General features: G+C 36.3%; 1 protein-coding gene across 1 annotated transcript in view; it reads left to right on the top strand.

The window, feature by feature from the left end:
- Positions 1-2,230: 2,230 nt before the first annotated feature.
- TNIP3 (TNFAIP3 interacting protein 3) overlaps positions 2,231-23,614 on the top strand; it is a 168,519-nt gene continuing 147,135 nt past the window's right edge. Inside the window, exons 1-2 of the mRNA XM_007953269.2 lie at positions 2,231-2,344; positions 10,881-10,966. Coding sequence (XP_007951460.2) covers positions 2,231-2,344; positions 10,881-10,966 — 200 coding nt within the window. The remainder of the gene's footprint in view (positions 2,345-10,880; positions 10,967-23,614) is intronic.

Below are 23,614 nucleotides of genomic sequence, written 5' to 3'. Positions count from 1 at the left end.
CATTGCTTTTTTTAAAAAATTGAATTTTGGTGCTTGTAGATAGGGAATTTTTTCTGTTCACCACAGGCACCACCACTACCTAATGTTACCTCCTATTTATGTTAGTTTCCTGACCCTGCAGGGATTTTGTCACTCCTGATTGAAACTACTTTTTACCAACCTCCTCTTTCACCAACTCACAGCATGGATTTACTCTGCTGTCCACTTTTTCTCTACAGTGTATGTAATGACACTTATAGAATGCTTAATACTCAAGTCTAAGAGACCAGTCTTGAAGACATTCATTTATTTCTGCCTCTGAGAGTTGATTAGGATATTTACCAAGAGTCAGTCTTGTTTGTTACCCTGAGCTAGTAATGACATTATTACAATACATAATTCAAATAGAAATGGGAGCTGGTGAAATATAAATGTCAATGATAGAAAAATTGTTGTTTCTATGGGAACCAATTTACGTACCTTGGACATATCCAATAAATGTGAGTTACCAAATTAAAATTGGATGTGACATCAGATGTGAGAAAAATATTAGAGATTGGAAAAACATGAAAATCTAAATGTATTCTGTTTTCAGCCTGCTTTGCACATGTCTTAATTTTTTTTTCCCCTTATAAAGAAACTGAAACTAGAACTCACAAAGGATTCAATATGGGTCACCAGACTCACATGGAGAACAATCTGTAGAGCTCCCCTAAAGAAAGAGAGCTTGACTAATGATGTGTTGTTGTTGTTATGTGCCATCGAGTCAGACCCAACTCATAGCAACCCCTCCTTGGGTTGCCGAGGCAGTATCACTGTGGAAGTAGATTGCCCAACCTTCACTTCAATATTTTAAATTAAATTAAAACAGTATTGTTTAACATGAGTCCCAGTTTGAACCAGTTTTTTTTTTTTTTAATTAACTGCCATAGGTCTCTTGTATGATGAATAAGAAAAACTTTCATGTATTCTTACATTTTAAAATGTCATTTAAAAAAAAAAAAAAGGTATAAAAATCTAAAAGCAAACCCACTGCCATAGAGTTGATTCTGAGATTTTGAATGCTATAGATCTTTACAGAATCAGATTGCCACATCTTTCTCTCATGGAGCAGGTATATTCAAACCACCAACTTTTCAGTTAGCGGCTGAGTGTTTTATCCACCGCACCAACAGGGATCCTTACAAATCAGTATAAGTGCCTTTATATATGTTGTTGTTGTGTGCCATAGAATCAATTATAACTCATAGAGACTCTGTAGGACAAAATAGCTGCTGATGGGTTCAAACTACTGACCTTTGACTTAGAACCAAGTGCTCAGCCCTTGTACAACCAGGGCTCCCTTTTATCTATGTGTGTATATATGTTTTTCAGCATAGTGTCTTACAAATTTTTTATTATTTATCTTACATATGGTATGTTGTCATTAGCTGCCTTTCAACTGGATGCTGACTGAATAAAGTTGCCCAGTTCTTTGTGTTCCTCACAATCCTTGGCATGTTCAAGTACATTGTTGCTGCTTAGTGTGTCAGCATCTCACAGAGGGTCTCCCTCACCCTCATTGGCCCTCTCTATTCACCAATTATGATGTACTCTTACAGAGACTGGTCTTTCCTTATGACATGTCTGAAACAAGTGAATCAATGTTCTGTTGTGATCCATAAGGTTTTCATTGTCTAATTTTCAGAAGTAGATCGCCAGGCCTTTATTCCTAGTTCATCTTGGTCTGGAAGCCCTGCTGAAACCTGTCCACTATGAGTAACCAAACTGGTATTTGAAAGGCCAGTGGCATAGCTTTTGGCATCATAGCAACCAACATACAAGCCACCACAGTAGGACAAACTGACAAATAGGTGGTGGGTATGGATGGTAATTTATCATGATGTTTTAGTACTTCCCTTGGACATTTCACACCAAATGTGTTGAACCTGGTTAACATCAACCTGGTTTATGTTGAATATAGTAAAGACAAACATTGAAATAAAACAGTTTCTAAGAAAGTATGAGTTCTAAACTGTATGCCCCAAAGGGAAGCACATTTTATAAAGCTAAAAATCACTTGTCAGGTTCTAGTTTTAATTCTGTCTTAAGAATTCATCCCTTTGATTGCACTTATATTTTGACACATTCCAATGCTATAACACAGACTTTACCAACATAACAACCTTACGCAATGGGAGAAGAATGCTTTGACAATTTTTAACTTGACATTCTCAAGGTCTATAAAGCCTATTCTTTTCAGAGTTTAACTATGATTGGTGATACTCACACCCTCGTCCCTGAACCTGACTTTGGAAATACAAATGTATTAAAAGCTGTCACCACAAATGGTGAAAAGCTCATAAAAGTTGGTTTACTTCCAAAAGTATGTTTATCCTCTAATGTTGGGTTATTTTGGTCCTTTGGATTGTATAAACTTGTGCTTAAACAATCAAACAGCTTAGATCTTCAGTGATGTACTGAAATCCATCCAAGAATCCAGGACATCTTTTGCTTAAGTTAAACACAAAGCAACAGCTGCTTCCTTAACACTATTCAGGAACTCCTTAGAAAGAGAAGGAAGAGAGGAAGAAGAAAATAACCAAATGATGGAAACAAGGAAATATGTTTGCACTTAGTGGGTTGTGTTGTTAGCCAATTAATTTGTTGCTCCTCCAGTGAGTTCCCCTCATAGTGACCCTACAGGACAGAGTAGAACTGCCCGATAGGGTCTCCAAAGCTGTCATCTTTACAGAGGTTGTTAGTGGATTTGAACTGCCAACCTTCTGGTTAGCAGCTGAGCACTTAACCATTGTGCCATGAGAGTTCCTTTGTCAGCCAATTAGATAATGTTCTATCTGTGGTTTGTAGTTGTCAATTTTTTCTCTTTCAGATTGTATGTGGTTTATATTATCGTTCCCCAGAAACTCAAAATTATAAAACAATTTCAAATAAAAATTTAAACCCTCTTGATATTAAATTTTCTCAATATGTAAAAGGCAAAAATATAGCAATGTAAATAAACTACTGAAAAAAATTTGCACAACTGCTCTTGGTCATAGTGTTTGCTGCCAATGCTGTTGCTCATAGTAATTCCTATCAACTTCAGACTCTGAGTTACTGTCAATGCCACTTATTCACTCCTATCATTTGCTGTTTTTTTGCAGGTGGGTATCTTTCCTTCAATATTCTAGCTTTAAAATATTAGGTCCTCACTGTGAGCTAGGTTCTATGCTGGATCCTAGGGATATGAAAATAAGAAACACCTAATTTCTGGCCCTTTGGAGATGATGAGTTCTTTGAAGGGAAGTACCTATTTCTATACCTGGAATCTTAGAAATGTAGAATTTTATAGTCAAAATGGGCCTTCGAGATAATCTATATCAACCCCCCATATTCTAAACTCTTGCAGTATGACCCCTCCCACCATCAGTCAGGATGGTGAACTAACCACAACTGAGACTCAATTAAAATGACAACCATGAATAACTGTAGTATGATAACTACAAGCCAGACATTGTTATGTGAATTTTACCTATATCAACATATTTTAGCCCCATAACAACCCTATGAGGCAGACATCTTATAGAAAAGGAAACAGAGGCACGGAAAGATTGTAATCCTTTCAGATAAAGTCATTAGAGGAGCAGGGATTGTACTCAGGCTATGTGGCTTCCAAGGGTGCTCTTAAATCACTGTGCTATTGTGCTTCAGTGTACACAAAGAAAAGGAATGCAAGAAGGCAGTTTACAAACAAGGGAAGTGCATAAGCTCTATTATTTTCTCACCCTGTAATATTCTTGGCAGCTCTGGTGGCATAGTGCCTGAGGCATTTGACTGCTAACCAGAAGGCTGGCAGTTCAAACCCACCAGCCACTCCTCTGAAGGAAGACTGGGCAATCAACTTCCATAGAGATGTGCCTCGGAAACCCAAGGATAGGTCACTATGAGTTGGATTGGACTCAATGGCAGTGAGTTTGATTTTTCAGTTTTGGTACTTTCGTTATGGTCTTGCCTCTTATTAATGAAGAATTCTGTGTACCATGGGTCATATACATGAACAGGATAAAAATTATCACAGGCATGAGATAAACCAAAACTCTGTTGACTTTTCTCTAAAAGCTAATAGAAATTAGAGAATGATAGGCAGACACTATGCATCATAATCAAACATTAAAAACTTGAATAGTTGTATTTTAAGTATGTTCAAAATGAAATACCTAAGCAATCCACCTTGAATAGAGGAGTGGGGGAGGAATCTGGTACCCTATTCTTTCCTTTACCCCTACTGTTTAGAATTCAAATATAATTTGCCTTTATGAAAGTCCAAGTTGTTCTGTGTTTAACTTGGTTGTTCTTTTAGGATCTGTTTCAATATTTAAGGAGCCCTGATGGCACAGTGGTTAAGCATTCGGCTGCTAACTGAAAGATCTGCAGTTTAAATGCACTAAAAGATGTGGCAATGTGCTTCTATAAAGATTACAACCTAGGGAACCCCATGGAACAGTTCTACTCTGTCCTATAGGGTCACTATAAGCTGCTGTGTACTTTGAGTGCTCCCCCCAACACCAAATCTAGACAATATTCTGTTGCTATTCATAAAGTTTTCATTGGGTAATTTTCAGAAGTACTTCACTAGGTATTTCCTCTTAATCTGTGAAGCTCTGCTGACCATGTCCACCATGGGTGATCCTTCTGGTATTTGAAACATCAGTGGTATAGTTTCTAGTCTCATAGCAACATGCAAACTATTGTAGCAGGACGAACTGACGTAGAGGTGGTGGTGAGAAAGAGCACATCGGCAGAATTCCTTATTTCAAAGTTTAATGTCACCTTGACTTATAATTAGTAGACACAAAGTTTATAGATGCCACAAATGTTTGCTAAGTCCTATGAACTTCTGAGGTTCTTGAACAAATTTGCTGCAAAGTACCTCTTTAAAGCATTAAAAAGCACAAGCAGTTTGAATTCAACTATTGACCTAAATGTTAGTGGTTTGAATTCACCTAATGGCACTTCACCATCTGCTTGTATAGCTAGCTAAGAAAACCCTAGGGGACAATTCTTTCCAGTCACATATGGGGTAGTTATGAGTTGGAATTGACTCAATGATGACCAGTTTTATAATAATTCTCAAGTTGTTTATTTTCTGTAAGACTTTAAAAAAAAAAAAAAAAAAAAGGACAATGGTACTAAAAAGGTCCTGTGGTACCATTCTCACAATCATTGTTATGTTTGAGCTCATTGTTGCAGTGACTATGTCAATCCATCTCATTGAGAGACTTCTTCTATTTCATTGATCCTCTACTTTTACCAAGCATGATGTCCTTCTCCAGACACTGTCCTTCTTGATAACATGTCCAAGATATGTAAGACAAAGTCTCACTATCCTTGCTTCTGAGGAGCATTCTGTCTGTACTTATTCCAAGGCAGATTTGTTCATTCTCCTGGCAATCCACAGTATAGCTGACATTCATCACTAACACCATAATTCAAAGGTATCAGTTCCTCTTCAGTCTTCCTTATTCATTAACCACTTATCACATGCATATGAGACAATTGAAAATACCATGGCTTGGGTCAGGAGAACCTTAGTCCTCAAGGTGATATCTTTGCTTTTTAACACTTTAAAGATGTATTTTGCAGCAAATTTGTTCAAGGAAATATGTCATTTGATTTCTTGACTGCTGCTTCCACGGACATTGATTGTGGATCCAAATAAAATTAAATCCTTGACAATATCAATATTTTCTTAGTTTATCATGATATTACATATTGGTCCAGTCATGAGATTATTTGCTTTCTTCATGCAAAGAAGTATAATCCACACTGAAAGCTGTTGCCTTTTCTCTTCATCAAAAAGTGCTTTAAGTCCGCTTCACTTTCAGCAAGCAATGTTGTGTCATCACATATCACAAGTTGTTAATGAGCTTCCTCCAATGATGATGCCATATTATTCTTCATATATTCCACAATTTTGGATTATTTTCTGAGCATACAGACTGATTAAGTATGCTAAAATGATACAACACTGATACACACCTTTCTTGCTTTTAAAAAATACACAATCCCCTTGTTCTATTTGAATGACTGCCTCTTGGTCTATGTACAGGTTCTGCATAAGCACAATTAATTCTGCAATTTCTATTCTTCAAACTGTTATCCATAATTTATTATGATCCACACAACTGAATGTCTTTGATCATCAATAAAACACAGGTAAACATCTTTCTGGTATGTTCTGCTTTCAGCCATCTAACATCAGCAATAATATCCCTTATTCTACATTCTCCTCTGAATCTGGCTTGAATTTCTTGCAGTGCTCTGTTGATGTAATGTTACAAACATTTTTATTAATTATCTTCAGGAAAATTTTACCTGTGTGTGATATTAATGATATTGTTTGATAATTTCTACACTCCATTGGACCACCTTTCTTTGTAATGAGCATAAATTGTCTTCCCAATTTCTTAACATAGTTGAGTGAGCACTTCCAGTGTTGCATCCATTTGTTGAATCATCTCAGTTAATATTCTGTTAATTCCTGGAACCTTGTTTTTCACGAATGCCTTAAGTGCAGCTTGGACTTCATCCTTCAGTATCATCACTTCTTGACCATATGCTACTTCCTGAATAGTGGAATGTCAACCATTCTTTTTGGTACAGTGACTTAGTGTATTGCTTCCATTTTCTGTAGATGTTTCCTGTGTCATTCAGTATTTTGTCCATAGAAGCCTTCAATGTTGCAACTCAAGTCTTGCATTTTTTTTTCAGTTCTTTGAGCTTGGGAAATGCTGAGTGGTTTCCTTTATGGTTTTCTAACTGCAGGTCTTTGCATATTTCACTATAATGCTAAGTCTTCTTCATCTGTCCTTTGAAGTCTTCTGTTCAGCTCTTTTACTACATTATTTCTTCCTTTGCTTTAGCTCTTCTACATTTAAAAGTAAATTTCTGAGTCTTCTGGCATCCATTTTGCTCTTTTCTTTCTTTCCTGGCTTATTATTATTTTTATTGTTATCTGAGTGAAAGTTTACAGAGAGAATTAATTTTCCCTGCAACAGTTCATATATGCATTTTGTTTCGTGATATAGATTTCAGTCCCTGTAACATAACAGCTTTCTTCCCACTGCCTCCCTGTGGTTACCTTTTTCCTGTGTCCTTCTTTCCTATGCATTTCTGTCCTCTGAACTATCTCCTGATGCAAATGCTGCCCTTCTGATCACCATGGTCGATGGACTATTAATTAGTCATATGATTTGCCCTTTCCTGCCTTCTAATTTCTCTCTCTCAAGAATATCATGCTAAGGAGTGTACCTACCTGGTGTAAATATTCACCGAATATGCCTGTCTATTTTTTGGGTGCAAGCACAAGAGTGTGTTCAATTCCAGGCCCAAAGGGTGACTAGGGGACAAGGTCTTGGGAGTTTTACCAGTGTCTATCAGACCAGTAAACCTGATCTTTTTTATGATTTTGAGTTTTTTTTTCCACATTTTCCTCCCATTCTATCCAGGATCTCCTATTTTGATCTCTTTCCAAGTGGTAGACCATGATCACCAAGGCACCATCTAGTTTCTGGTCTCAGGATCATGTCAGCTGAAGTTCACACAGTCCACTAGTCCCTTGGCCTAATTGTTTCCATGTATCTCTGGCTTTCTTTTAATGATATTTTGCTTTCTTCATATGTGATATCCTTGATGTCACCCCACAACTTGTCTGGTCTTTAATCATTACTATTCAGTGAGTCATATCTATTCTTGAGGTGGTCTCTAAGTTCACTGGGATATACTCAAGGTTGTACCTTGGCTCCTGTAGTCCTATTTTAATTTTATTCTGGTTCAACTGGAACTTGCACGTGAGCAATTGATCATCTGTTCCACAGTCAGCCTCTGCCTTTGTTGTAAGTAATAATATTGAGTTTCTATCATAGCTTTCCACATATGTAGTTGATTTGATTTCTGTGTATTCCATCCAGCGAGGTCCATATGTATCATTGCCATTTATGTCATTGAAAAAAATATATTTGTAATGAATAACTCATACTTCTGGCAAAATTGTATCATGTGATCTCCACCATCATTTCTATTTCTATCACCAAGGCCATATTTTCAACCTACCTTCCTTCTTTGCTTTCAACTTTCAAATCCTGATCACCAGTAATTATCAATGTAACTTAATTGCATGTTTGGTCAATTTCATACTGCAGAAGTTGGGAAAAACGTTCAATATAATTGCTGAGTATCTTTTTCTCTTTACTGCCTTTGTTCTTTCCTGTTGGAAAAATGTGGCTCTTTTGTGGACATAAGAATAATTCTGGTGGAAATGAAGAAACTATTTGAATATATAATTATGCATGCAATATTGACTTTTCTGGCTACCCTAGCTGATATTTTGATTCCCTAGATAGAATAGTAATAAGAGTAAATTAGTCTATGAAAGGACTATATAAAAAGGAAATGTTTTTTAAACTTATAACTTTGAGACAATTCATCCCTCTTCTGTTTCCAGTGTCTTAGAGGTATTATCTGTGAACTTTAAAGTAGAGAACTTTGAGTCTGGAAATGTCCTTTTCCACATGCTGTTTTTTGGCTTGTTTATCTCCAGAATTCAAATAATACTGTGTAATTGCCCAAGAAATATACTGTTATGAGACTTCATTTGGAATATAAAAATTTTATATCTTACTTTAAAAATATCATAGTATTAAAATTATATGTCATCTATTTCAAACTTAAAATATCATTTGTGTAATATTCAATTATACAGCAACAATAGAAAATCAGGGACTAGGAGTCAAATAGCAGCTCTGGTGGCACAGTGCCTAAGGCATTTGACTGCTAACCAGAAGACTGGTAGTTCAAACCCACCAGCCACTCCTCAGAAGGAAGGTTGAGCAATCTGTTTCTGTAGTGATACCACCTTGGAAACCCAAGGAGGGGTCACTATGAGTTGGATCTGACTTGATGGCAGTGAGTTTGAGGAGTCAAATGGCTCAGCTTCAGATTCTGGACTATTAGTTAGCCGTATGATATGTCCTTTCCTACCTTCTATTTCCCCTCTTTTAGAATGATATCATGGTTTGAGGAGTTCTGGTGGCATAGTGCCTAAGGCATTTGACTGCTAATGAGAAAGCTGGCGGTTCAAACCAACCAGCCACTCCTCAATTGGGCAATCTACTTCCATAGAGACACCCAAGGAGGGGGCGCTATCAATTGGATCCAACTCCATGGAAGTGAGGTGTTTTTTTTTTTGTTTGTTTTTTTTTTTTAATCATGCTTTGTAAAGTGGAGAGTCAGAGAAAAAGGAGAAGGCCCTCAAAGAGATGGATTGACAGTGGCTGCAACAATGGGCTCAAGCATACTATGAATTGTGAGGATGGTACAGGACCAGAGTATTTCATCCTGTTGCACACACGGCCACTATGAGTCAGAATCAACTCAAAGGCACCTAACAACAGAAACAACAAATCCCTCTCTTGTGAACTAAAGGTGTTAGAATTCTTAGAGTATTTGCTAAGCCCTCAAATTCTATGGTTATCTATTACTCTTAGATTTCATTTGTAATTTCAGATCTATTGGGAAGAGTAACATTTTCTAAAAGTAATTTTAAGGATAATAAGAGACAATTTTAAACTTTACTGTATGAATATTCAATTTATTGATTAAATTAAAAAACCTTATCTTCCAGAAATTACAGTATGGGCACTTAGTCTAAGTCACCCTTTGTTAGGTAGCATGCCACTTGCCCATGTTGTCAATGCATGTATAGAATTCTGTAGTATCTCCAGAGAGTGCCACATAAAGAAGCTATGGCTTTTTCCCAATTTGTATAGTTACAAGATAGCTGTACTAGTTGGTGGTCTGATCCGTACAACAGTCCTGAAAGCCATTTCTTTCATCTATTAACTGACTAGCATGGTGGTAACAGATGACTTTTAAACAGCTGTCACAAGCTGAAAACAAAACAAAACAAAAAGCTACCCTCCCACAGTGTGTACTGACAGCTTGCCAATAGCTTAAACAAATCCTTCTTGGAGCATTTTAACAAACTTTTATTTTTGGTTGTCGTTTCATTTAAACAGAAACTCATAAAACTCAGACAAAGTGGCTTCATGTTTTCCACAGAACTGAACTGCCCTAACTTTCTGATGGGATCACAGCAATTAGTAGTTTACAGATGCATTCAAAATGTGTTAAGGGCCTACAGGAATTGGCTTTTAAAATGTAGATAACTCTTCAAACATTTCAATCTCAAAATTCTACCATAAGCCCATATGAGAAACTATGATGTTTGTATATTATTTGGTCATAGTTTGGTACTTAAGTTGCAATTAATACTACATTGAAAACTATGAGCAATGAAAAATTCATTAACTTAAACAATTCTTTTTTTAATATTTCCTCCTATTTTAATGGTCACTTTATAAGTTTCCTTATAACCCTGAAAAGTATGGAAGTAATCACTAACTCTCATTGAAGATACAGCTACAATGAATGGTATTCTGAGAAGAAAGCTCTTGATGTCTTTGTCATTTTTCCTGGAGAATTCATTTCTAGACTTTGGCTAATTGAATTACAAACATGTCAGTCTGACAACTTTAACAGTTTATACTTTGTATGTTGGAATGTCAAGCTTTCCTTTCCTTTCTTCTGGACAATTTCTCTTTGTCATGGGACTCTTCCTCAAGTGAAAAATTGAGTCTATGTTTACACTCAGTGTTTTACCTTTGATTGAAACTAGGCAGAAAGGAAAACTGTGGTCTGTCCTCTCATAAAGGGCAGGGTTGAAAACAAGACATGAGAATAAAAACATGGCTTTTGATGAAAAATGCATTTAACAGTTAGTTTCTTCTCCAGTGACTAACACATTTCTCTTCTCTGGAGATATATCTGAGTTTCATATCCTTTTTATTTTTTTCTTTTAGATTCCATGTGGACAGCTCACAAACAAAAATGAACAATACAAAGAGAAACCGGTAATGTTCACCCATCAGTGTGAAGATTCTGAAAGGTAATAATGACATTTTATTGAGAGGATGTAGTGCCTCCAATAGTAATAGTCTAACTAGGGCACTTGTACTTTAAACAAAGATGATGCAACCATAAAGAAGTGGTTGGCACTATAGTGAGTCAGTAAGAAAAACTGGGTGAACTTTGTGTACATGTTTTCTTTCATTGCTGTCCAAAGGAGCAGGACCAATACAAGTTATGGGGGTTATTTGATTTTTAAAAGTAATTGGTAAATTTCTCTTTATAAGTGTGATAAACTAAAGGAAAAAAAAAAAAAAACACCTCACTGCCATCAAGTCAATCCTGACTCACAGTGACCCTTACTGGGCTTCCAAGATGGTATATCTTTGAAGAAGAAGATTGCCCAATCTTTCTTCCACTGAGCAGCTGGTAGATTCAAACCACTGAGTTTTTGGTTAGTGGTCAAATGCCTTAACATTACATTATTAGAGCTCCTTTGACAAGCATGGTACATGGGATGATTTATCTTGAATTTGTGCAAATATTTTCCTACAGAAACTTATATTTCACCAATAAAGTGAAGAGGTTAGCTTTATCTTCTGGTGTTTTTGTATAATCCTTAGCTTGGTATAAGGTGAGAAGTCATTTATCAAACAAATCCCTTCTCAGCTCTTCTCCACGTCCCATCAATCTTTCAAGGCATTTCTCAAGCCTCATTCTATTCATTGGCAAAGAGTTATTACTTGGATTTCTTATTCGGCATCTTTTATGTGTGAGATATTGTTCTAGCTAGTTGCAGAAGATGAATCAGATACTGAGTCTATCTTCAAGCTGCTTGCAACTTAGAAGTGAAAAGCCATGTGCATGTCTAATACATATTATTTTATCTTATTAAAGAGACATGGATAAACTGCTCTGGGAAATCAGAGGAGGGTGGGATTTCTAGATGTGAAGATACAGAGAAGCATGGAGGAGCTGTTTGGAGTTCTGGCAAAGAGAAGGGAAAAACAAGAAAAGGGTACTCTAGGCTAAAGGTGGTGTGTATGCAGGGATGTAGCAGAACAGAAGTTGAGGACCTGCGTGGGAACTGGCTAGTGCTTCTCTTCAGCTTCAGCATCTAACATGTACCTGTTGCCATCTAGTTCATTCCACCTCAGAGACAACCTACAAGACGGGGTAGAAGTGCCCCATGGGGTTTCCAGGGCTTTAATCTTTACGGAAGGAAACTGACATGTCTTTCTTTCTGAGAAGCTGATGGGTTCTAAACTCAGATGTTTTGGTTAGCTGCTGAGTTCCATCACCAGGCCATGTAGTACAATAAAAGCAGGAAATTTGATTGACATCTTGAATGAGGGGCATATATGACTTCAGGCCCAAGGAGAAGGATGAGGCAGATGCTGCAACCCATATATTAGTCTCATCAAAGATAGAAAAGAAAAAGTGAAAGAAATAGATTAGAAGCTATGAACAGGAACAGAACAGCTGGTACTTTCTCCCTCTCTTGAATGGAATGCTTTCTAACTGAACCACTTTATGTTCTGCAGGGGTAAACTGTGTCTCTTGAAGTATTATATATGCTAATATTAGGATTGCCATAAAAGCTGCTTTTCAAAGTAAAAGGAGTAGATGAAACAGCTTGGATATCAAAGTATATGCAATACCTTACAGTTTTTATATTCCTCTTAACATAATCAAGGAGTTCTGATGGTGCAGTGGTTAAACTGTTCAGCTGTTAACCAAAAAGTCAATAGTTCAAACCCATCAGCCACTTCTCAGGAGAAAGCTGAGGTAGTCTGCTTCCATAGAGTTTAACAGACCTGAAAACATTCTGTGGTAATTCCACTCTCTCCTATAGGGTCGCTATGTGTCAGAATAAACTCAGTGGCAGTGGGTTTGGCTTTTAGGTGCTCACATAATCTTGAAGTATATGGTTTTAAACGTGGCTCTAGTCATCATGTTATGAACCTAGGTCCCTCCTTTATCAAGATACTCTTCTAGTACAAGTTCCCCATTTTAATTTTTGCTAAGGCAGATGTGTCACTGTTCTAAATACTTATTTTAAGAAATGTAGATGTTTTGATTCCCTAGTGTCACTCTAACAGAAAATGCCACAAATGGATGGCTTTAACAAATAGGAGTTTGTTCTCTTACACCTTTGGAGGCTAGAAATCCGGGTTCAAAGTGCCAGGCTCTAGGAGCTTGGTGAAAGCCCCTCAACCTTGGCTTCAACTTTGCCTCTTGCTGCCCACTCCCCGAAGTTGGAGGCTTTCTTCGGTCAGGCAGCTGCTGGCTGCTGAGGCTGACAAACCCAAGGTTGATAAGTAAAAGTCACAGTCCTGGCATTACCAAATCACATGGCAGGCCACTGATTCAAGTCATTAAGAGTCCCAAGATCTGCAGACAATGTGGCAGGTTACTGAATAATGACTTGGCTATATGCAGGATACAAGCATGCCAAAAGCTACAGACCATTCCCAAAGCTTCTCCTTATATATGAGAAGCAGATCACATCCCTGAAGCAGCTACTCATCTGCTCATGGCAGATTCCACCATGGAGTTGATTGCCAGTCTCATCATGGGGAGTAACTACCACCAAGCTGCCCAACCACTCAAAACCAGGCCCAGCCAAGTTGATACATAATCTCAACCACCACAGTAGGTATTTTAAAAGAATGGATTATATTCTAGTTCTAAGTTCAGAAACTTAGAACATTACAAAGAAAACAATTACGCTTCATTTTAGCCTTAGGTAGAGTCATTTTAGAAGAATAAAATGCATCTAAGTTCTCTTGAAATGCCCGTTTACCTGGCATTAAAGTCATTCACAATAAGGAACATTTGACCTATGCATTAAACATGATCAAACATAATCTCAGGTATTCATTAACAATATGGTAACAACATGCTAGTTTTCAGATGCAGTAAGGGTTTTAATCCTGTGTCTTTCCCTATATTCAGAGCAATCAAATGTTTTCATGGAAAGAAATGGTACACTTTAAGAAACTTAAAATTTAAACAATAGTGAGTTTGTTTTTTTTCTTTCCCCTGTGAATAAAACACTCTCCTCCAGATGCAATATTTGGCAGCCAAACAGCTGCTGGCTATTAAATGTCCCTTAAAGCTTCATTTTTTTTTTTTTTTTTTTTTTTTTTTTTTTTTTTTTTTTTTTTTTTTTGGCTCATAAAGGGAAGAGAAGTGGAGGAACATTTATGGGGTGACAGGCAGATGTTTTAGTTGGAGCAGGATTGTGTATGTAGTAAGCGAAAGCTAAAATAATCTCTTTTATGACATCATCGGCATTTTTACAATTCTTTTGGCCTTTTTATTTTTCACTCTGTTTTTACCTGATCTTCTATTAAACTCTTCTGGAAAGACAGAATACAAGGACGTTTGCATAGTTGTCCACATAGCAGAAAATCTAACAATATCATCTACTTTTACATAAGCAATACAAGTCTACACATATTCTTTTCTGTCTGTTCATGTTGCTTTGTTTGGAAAAAAGAAAATTATATTTTGGAGTTCTGAATAAGTATTTTTAAGGACACACAAAATATCATAGATTATAATAAATTTTCATTAAGTTTACTAATTCTTATTTATATTTTAATTTAAATAGTCTTAAAACTGAAACTTGTGATACAGATTTGACACTTTTTCAGAAATTACTGTATTTTTATGCAAATATATTATACATTATTTTTTTCCCAGCCACAACCTTCCCCCCAGGTATTTTCATTAAGCATGTTAATTTATCATCAATAAAGTGAAGCATAAACAGTAAAAATGACTTTTAAACAGCTGTCACAAATTAAAAACAAAAAACTACCTGTAATGCCACCAATCATCTGCCAGTTTGTTGTACTGTGGTGGCTTCCATGTTGCAATGATGCTGAAAGCTATGCCACTGGTATTTCAAACATGAGTAGGGTCACCCAGGGTGGACATACTTCATCAGAGCTTACAGACTAAGACAGACTGGGAAGAAGGACATGATGACATATTTCTAAAAAAAACTGGTCCATGAAAACCTTATAATAGTGGTAAAACACTGTCTGATATAATTCCAGAAGATGAGTCCCTCTGATAGGAAGACACAAAATATAATAGGTGATGAACTGACTCCTCAAAGTATGCAATGCAAATGCAACCCCTGCTGTGGAGTCAGATCCAACCCATAGTGACCCTTCCTTGGTTTCTGAGGCAGATCAGTGGGGAAGTAGATTGCCCAACCTTCCTTTCAAGGAGTGGCTGGTGGGTTTGAACCTCCAGCCTTCTGATTAGCAGTCAAATGCTCTAGGCACTATGCCACCAGAGCTACAGTCACCCTTAAAGTCCTGGAGTAAAGCTTTCAGGACCATCATTTGGTGATTGAGACATGCCTCAATATAAGAAAAAACAGGTACAAACATCCATTAGTAATTAGAACATGGAATGTGTAAAGTATGAATCTCTGAAAATTGGAAGTTGTCAAAAATGAAATGCTAAACATAAAGATTGACATCCCAGGTATTTCTCTCCTGAAATGAATGGATACTGGCCATTTTGAATCAGACAATCATATGGTCTACTCTGCTGGGAATGAGAAACTGAGTGGTGTTACATTCATTGTCAAAAAGAACATTTCAAGCTCTGTCCTGAAGTGCAATGTTGTCAGTGATAGGACAACATCCATATCCCTACAAGGGAGACCAGTCAATACAAATATTATTCAAATTTATGCACCAACCACTAATGCCAAATATGAAGATATTGAAGTTTTTTTTTTTTTAACCAACTTCTGAAGCCTGAAATTGACCAAACATACAATCAAGATACATTGATAATTATAGGTGATTAGAATGGAAAAGTTGGAAACAAAGAAGAAGGATCATATTTGGGAAATATGATTTTGGTGAGAGAAATTATTCCAGAGATCACTTGATAGATTTTACAAGACAAATTACTTATTCATTGCAAATACCTTTTTTCAACAACATAAACAGCAAGTATGCATGTGAACCTCACTGGACAGAATACACAGGAGTCAAATCAACTAGATCTGTGGAAAGAGACAATATAGAACCTCACTATCATCAGTCAGAACAATACCAGGGGCCAACCATGGAGCACGTCATCAACTGATCATACATAAGTTCAAGTTGAAGCTGAAGAAAAGTAAAACACATTCATGAGAGTCAAAGTATGACCTTAAGTATATTCTATCTGAATTTAGAGATCATCTCAGGAATAGATTTAACACATTGAACACTAATGGCTAAACAGCAGATGAGTTGTGGGATGACCTGAGGACATCATAAATGAAGTAAATGGTTATTAAAAAGAAAGAAATGGAAAGAGTAAAGTTGATGTCAAAAGAGACTGAAATTTGCTCTTCGCTGTACAGTACTGAAGGTGAATGGAAGAAATGATGAAGAAAAAGAGCTAAACATAAGACTTCAAAGGACAGATCAGGAAGACAAAGTACATAATGAATTTGCAAAGACCTCATATTAGAAAACCAAAAAGGAGGAACACAATCAGCGTTTCTCAAGCTGAAACAATTGAAGAAACTAATTTCAAGCATCGAGATGCAGTATTGAAAGACTCTGTGAACAAAATACTGAGTAACACAGGAAGTATCAAAATACGATGCAAGGAATACAAAGAGTCACTTTAGGGAAAAGAATTGGTCTGTGTTCTGATGTTTCAGGAGGTAGCATATGGTCAAAAAGTGATGGTATTGAAGGAAGAAGTCAAAGCCACACTGAAGGCATTGGCAAACACAAGGCTCCAGGAATTGACAAAATACCAATTGAGCTGTTTGTACACAAATGAATGCAACTCTGGAAGACAGCTACCTGAGCAACCAACTAGAAGGGATCCATATCTTTCCCATTCCAAAGCAAAACAATCCAATGGAATGTGGGAATTATTAAACAATATCATTAATATTGCACACAAGTAAAATTTTGCTGAAGATATTTCAGAAATACAGCAGTACATTGACAAAAACTGCCAGAAATTCAAGCCCGATTCATGCAAAGAGTGATATTATAGCTGATGTCAAATGGGTCTTGGCTGAAAGCAGAGAATACCAGAGAGATTTTTATCTTTGTTACCTTTGTTTTATTGACTATGCAAAGGTATTTGACTGTGTGGATCATACCAAATTATAGATAACATTTCAAATGGGAATTGCAGAACATTTAATTGTGCTCACGCTAAACCTGTACATAGACAAAGAGGTCATAGTTTCAATAGAACAAGGGGATACTGCATGGTTTAAAATCAGAAAAGGTGTGTGTAGGGGTTGTATACTTTCACCATGCTCATTCAGTCTGTATGCTGAGTAAATAACCCAAGAAGCTGGACTGTATAAAGAATGTGACATTGGAGGAAGACTCATTAACAAACTGGAAATGCAGATGGCACAACCTTGCTTGCTGAAAGTGAAGATGACTTCAAGCACTTACTGATGAAGGTCGAAGACTTCAGTAAAAATCCTCACAACTGGAGCAATAAGCACCATCCTGATAAGTGGAGAAAAGATTGAGGATACAAAGATTTCATTTTACTTGGATTCACAGTCAATATTCATAAAAGCATAAGTCAAGAAATCAAATGATGTATTACATTAGGGAAATGTGCTGCAAAGGACCTCTTTAATGTGTTGAAAGCAAAGATGTTACCTTGAGGATTAAGTTGCACCTGACTGAAGCCTTGGTATTTTCAATTGTCTCATTTGCATGTAAAACCTAGACAATGAATAAGGAAGAGCAAAGAAGAATTGATGCATTTGAAATATAGTGTTACTAAATAATATTGAATACACCATGGTTGCCAGAAAAAATCAAGAACAAATCTATCTTCGTAGAAGTACAGTCAGAAATCTGCTTTAGAAACGAGAATGGTGAGAGTTCCTCTCACTTACTTTGTACTATTATGAGGAGAGACATCATGTTTGGTAAAGTAGTTGTTGTTGTTATGTGCCATCGAGTCGGACACGACTCATAACAACCCCTCCTTGGGTTTCCAAGGCACTATCATTACAGAAGTAGATTCCTTCTGAGGAGTGGCTGGTGATTTGAACCACCAGTCTTCTGGTTAGCAGTCAAGTGCCTTAGGCACTATGCTACCAGAGCTCCTCAAAGTAGAGGGTCAACAAATAAGGGGAAGACTCTCAATGAGATGGATTAACACAGTGGCTGAAACAATGGGCTCAAACATAGCAATGAATGTGAGGTGGTGCAAGACTAGGCAGTGTTTTATTCTGTCATGCATGGGGTCACTATGAATTGGAACTTACTCCACAGCTTATAAAAACAACAACAACAAAAAATGTAATACCAACAAGTAAAAAAATGTTGCATAGCAAACTTACAGAAATATTTCATGGGGTTGGGGGAGGACACAACAGGCAAACAAATATAAAACACAATTATTTGCATAAAAATACATTTCCTCAAAATAATAAACATTTATTAATTCAGTTTATGGACAACGATCTAATTAAAAATCTTTTCTTTCCAAAAAGAATCAAGCACTTTCTCAAGTATGTGTTTATGTGTAATATTTTAAATGATATCAAGCTTTATTGGATAATAAATTCAGAGAGTTAAGACAAATGGCCTTTTGATAACTTGTGTTTTCAGGACACATTAAGGAAAAGCCTTTTCCATGTAAACAAAGACCTTTCAGTTTCTGAGGGCTGGGTTACATAGCGGGGCAGTGGTGATTCAGTGGTTGACCTAGGTTTGATTCCTGGCCACTGTCAGTGGAGGGCTGGGTGTTGTTGTGATGCTTAATAGGTTTCATTGACGCTTTCAGGCTAAGATGATGTGGTAGTTAAGGTTGTGTGTCAACATGGGTGGGCCTGGTTTTGAGTGTCTGGGCAGCTAGATGTAGTTATTCCCCATGATGAGATTATAATCATGTCAGTGTGAAATCATCTGTGAGCAGCTAAATTGCTGTCTTCAGGGTGTGGCCTGCTTCCAAGATATAAGGAAAAGCATTAAGAAAAGTCTACAGCTTTAGTCACGTCTGGATCCTGCCAAGGATTTGGCCAGGTCTTCATCCCAATGGCCTACCATGTTGCCTGCAGATCTTGGATCGTTCCAGGAATTGAACCACTGGTTGGCTATGTTGCCCACCTATCTTGGGATTGTGCTATTTTACTTGTTGGCTTGAGTTGAGCCTCAGCATTAAGCAGCTGTTTGAGTTAGAGAAAACCTCCAGCTCTAGGGGCCCTGGAAGAGAAGGCAGAGCTCCTTCATCCAGCCTTTAGTGCTGGCACTTTGAACTCAGACTTCTAGCCTCCTGAACTGTAAGAAAATAAATCCGTGTTTGTTAAAATCATCCACCTGCGGTATGACTGTTATAGCAACACTAGAGAACCAAGTCAACGATTGACCATTTAGTCATGCATGGGGACCATGAGTTGGAGACCAAATCTATAGCAACTTACAAGTTTCTAGAGAATTTCTACAAAGATATCTATCTATAATACATCTTAGGTCTTTTTTTTTTTTTAATATACTATTATTTAATAAACTCTTTGTTTAATTCCATTCAATAATCCCTTGTAAAGCTTCTATTATATGCTATGGAATGTTTAGGAGATATTGTTGGAAAGAATACCAAATTAGAATTCTCCAAAGAATGGACTTACCTTTACCAGGAAACAATTGCTACTGAAACCTGCCAGGCTATATCTCAGTGGAAATGTCTTTGATACTAATGTGGAGGCATAGAAATTGTTTGGAGATCTGTATTACATCCAGGCAGTCCCAAGACAACGTGCAGCCAGCTGAAACCAGCTGAATGAGAAGTCCATTCTTTCTGTGAGCAGAGCAATTCTAAGAGTTGCTCTATTTTTGCGACAGCATTCAGACTTTTTATGCTACAGGCATCTCCTTCAACATGGTAATTAAATACACAGACCCACGTAAGGTAGTACATTCAATTTCTGTAGTTTGAATTTGATGTGATTCAAAGGCTAATAACATAATAACCAGAAGGTAACACATTAGCAAAATTTCAGTTTCCAAAACAATTTGGAAATACTAAATTCATTATTACCTCCAGGAAGTCATATAAGCATACTAAGTAAGGAAATAGTGGGAAAAGTGATGTGACTCAAGTTTGAAAAATTCAATTTGGTATTGATTTGAATAATTTTCTCCTTTTTTCCTTCATATGCATCTATCATTTAAATTTAATATTGTTAGTGAATTGGGTTTTTCATCTTTGGTAGGCTTCGGCTTCTTATGCTATATATTTCTCTCTTGAAATATGAGATTACTTTTGGAAAGTAGGCATGTTATAGTGAGTGTATGAAATAAATTTTTATTCCTCACTTTTTATAGTTTGTATCATTTACTAGTTTTTATATTAACATAGATTCTAGCCATTATTTCATATTCTGAATATATTGCTTTGCTAGATAGGATTGCAATTAGTTAAATCACATGTTACATACTCTCTAAGACAACTGAAGAATCATTTTTCCATTTCACTTCTAGAAAACATTTCTAAGCCAGAGACATTGTGCTGTCCAAACTCTATAATTTCTATTGTTGTATCAGATATAAGGAGTGCCTAGTTGGCACAAAGGAGCTCTGGTGGCACACTGCCTAAGGCATTTGACTGCTAACCAGAAGGCTGGAGGTTCAAACCCACCAGCCACTCTTTGGAAGGACGATTGGGCAATCTACTTCCCTAGAGAGATCGCCACAGAAACCCAAGGAGGGGTTCTATGAGTTGGACACAACTCCACGGCAGTGAATTTTTTTTTTTTTTTTTTTTTGGTAGGTGGCACAAATGGTTAAGTACTCAAATACTAATCAAAAGATTGGTGGATATTACCAGATTGGTGTTTTCAATTGTCACAGAAAATACCAGCACTGTTATGTCACTAGGGGGCACAGGGGGGTGTGGACTATGCTGGGTGGCATTGTCAGAGGTGACACAAAAATGCTATGGGGGTGTCTACAAAATTTTTGTGCAGTATTTCAACAGAAACTTATTATTATTTTTTATATAAATTTCCCTGTAATAAGTTATAACAACAAATACAGGTTTTACAAGGTGGCATAGTGTAGTGCCTAAGGCTCTTGACTGCTAACCAGAAGGTTGGCAGTTCAAACCCACCAGCTACTCCTCAGAAGGAAGGTTGGAGAATCTACTTCCATAGTGATACTGTCTCTGAAACCCAAGGAGGGGTCTCTATGAGTCGGATCTGACTCGACAGCACATAACAACAACAATAGCTTATATGGATCAATATATTTACAAGGCTAAAACTCTATATTGATTTACTTTCTGAACCTTTTAATGCTGTCTCGTCAGAGTTGTCATTATTGCCCAATTACAAAGAGGCTTTGAATGGAGTTTTTTTCTGCATGCGCTACAAACACACACTGTGGATTTTTTTTTTTTTTTCCAGTATTTTTATAGTAGCTAATTTTGTCAAATTTTCTGGTGCTTTAGCTACAATATTAGAGCTAAAACTATATTTTATTGTAGCATTTTTGAACCTATATCAATAACTTTTTTGAGAATGTAGTAGTAATTCCTCTGTTACTAATAAATGTTGTAACTAATAATTTTATAATTCAATGTAGAAAGATTTTACAAAACAATTGTGTTGTTAGTATTCACATAATCTAAGAAATATTACATTTAAGTAAAGTAAAACTATACAATCACTTATTATTTTATGTATGAAATTACTAATAAATATTACTAAGCCTTGTGTATTGTCTGATATGGGAGGAGGTATATGGGGGGCGGGGGAACACCACAATACTTAATCACACTAGGTAACACCAGCCCTAGTGATACCACTGTATTGTTGTTTGCATGTTAAAATGTAAAATAAAATTGTTTTAAGATTCTGAACACTTACATGATTTTTCTTTTTATTTTCATTTTTCTCTGGGTTACATTCATTTGCATTTAATGAAACAATAGGCTACGTCCTGATACACAAACAGGAAGCTAAATATAAATATTAACAACAAAACTTAGATATTTTACCCCTTAACCAGTTGCCTTCCAGTCAGTTTTGACTCATGATGATCCCAAGTGTGTCAGAGTAGAATTTTGCTCTCTCTACGGGGCCTTCAGGGGCTGAGTTTTCATAAACAGTTTTCACAAACAGATCCCCACGCCTTTCTTCCAGGCTCCTTAGGGTGGTCTCAAACGTCCCAACTTTTGGTTAACAGCCTAGTGCATTAGCTATTTGCACCATCCAAATGTGATTCTTATTTCACACCTGACATAGTCATTATTATTATTAATACTTGAATATGACACCATTAGGTGTGCTATCATTCATAATCAGAACTTACATTTGTGTTATAATTTATGCAGTTTACAAAGTATTTTCAATTTATATCTAAGTTTAGAGTAGATTACAAGCTACATACAAAAGTCAACTTAAAAATGAGGTTCTTGGTTATTTCCAACTGCTTCTGTGTCTTATTTGCTCTTTATAGGAAAAAAGTTGATTACAGTGAGTGGCACATGGTAAGTGGTCTAAAATGTAAGTTGAATGAGTGGATAGGTGGAGATTAACTTAGCCTATAAGTTTCTCTCTCCTTTGCCAAACAAAATACTTTTCTGATCATTACAAAATATCCATGCACCATGCCATCTTCCTTGTCTTTCTCTTTTTCCTTCTTTTGTAAAAACAGTTTTTATTTTCTAATTATAAAGTTAAAGCATAAGTTATAAGGTGATTGTATATGTGCGTGTTTGTGTGTGTGTGACAACTCTAGGTGCTTTAGTGTTTGCAAACTACAGGCAAGAAGAAACAAAAGAAAATTCACATTTAATCCCACCATCTAAAATAATTACTGATAAAATTTTTATATCTCTTTATTATTTTGAAAAATTAGGACTACAGTGAAATGTTTTGAAACTTATTTATCCATAAATTTATTATGAATAGTTTCTTCACTTACTCACTGCCATTGAGTTGATTCCAACTCATAATGACCCTCACTGGGTTACCAAGGCTGCAAATCTTTATAGAAGCAGACTTGCCTCATCTTTCTTCTTTGGAGCAGCTAGTGTGTTCGAACCACCAACCTTCTGGTTAGAAGACAAATGCCTTAACCACTACACCACCAGAGTTCTTGAATATTTTCCTAAGCAAATATTAGTTTATATAATATCATGTTATATATCTACACCAAAATTTATTTAATCAATTCAACATTTGAGAAATTTAAGTTGAATTGTATTTTTTACTAGTAGGAACATGGCTGCAACAACCGTACTTGTATTTAAATCTTCAATGCACATTAACTTTTATTTTGTTGAGATAAATTCCTAAAACTCAATTGTTGAGTAAAATAATTGAAAAAATTAAACTTTTGATATATATTGGGCAATATTCTCAGCAATATAGCAGCAGTTTATATTTGTAAAGTGTATTTTTTCTATGTATTTTATTTACTATATTTTTTTATTATATGTATCTATATAAGTGTATATATATATATTTTGGGGGGAATAAAAGGAGTTATTTTTCCACATTATTATGGCTACAAATATTATTCGCTGTTGAAACAAGTAATTGACCCTAATCACAACTTCTTTTCCAACAACACTATTCTTTCATGTTGTTGTTGTTGTTAAGTGCCGTCGAGTCGTTTCAGACTCATAGCGACCCCATGCTCAGCAGAACGAAACACTGCCC

This window comes from Orycteropus afer, unplaced genomic scaffold (genome assembly GCF_000298275.1).
Source record: "Orycteropus afer afer isolate SDZICR_OR568_19922 unplaced genomic scaffold, OryAfe1.0 scaffold00382, whole genome shotgun sequence".
Lineage (NCBI taxonomy): Eukaryota > Metazoa > Chordata > Mammalia > Tubulidentata > Orycteropodidae > Orycteropus > Orycteropus afer.
Note: the sequence above shows the minus strand (reverse complement) of the source record. Positions and strands in the feature narration are given on the sequence as shown.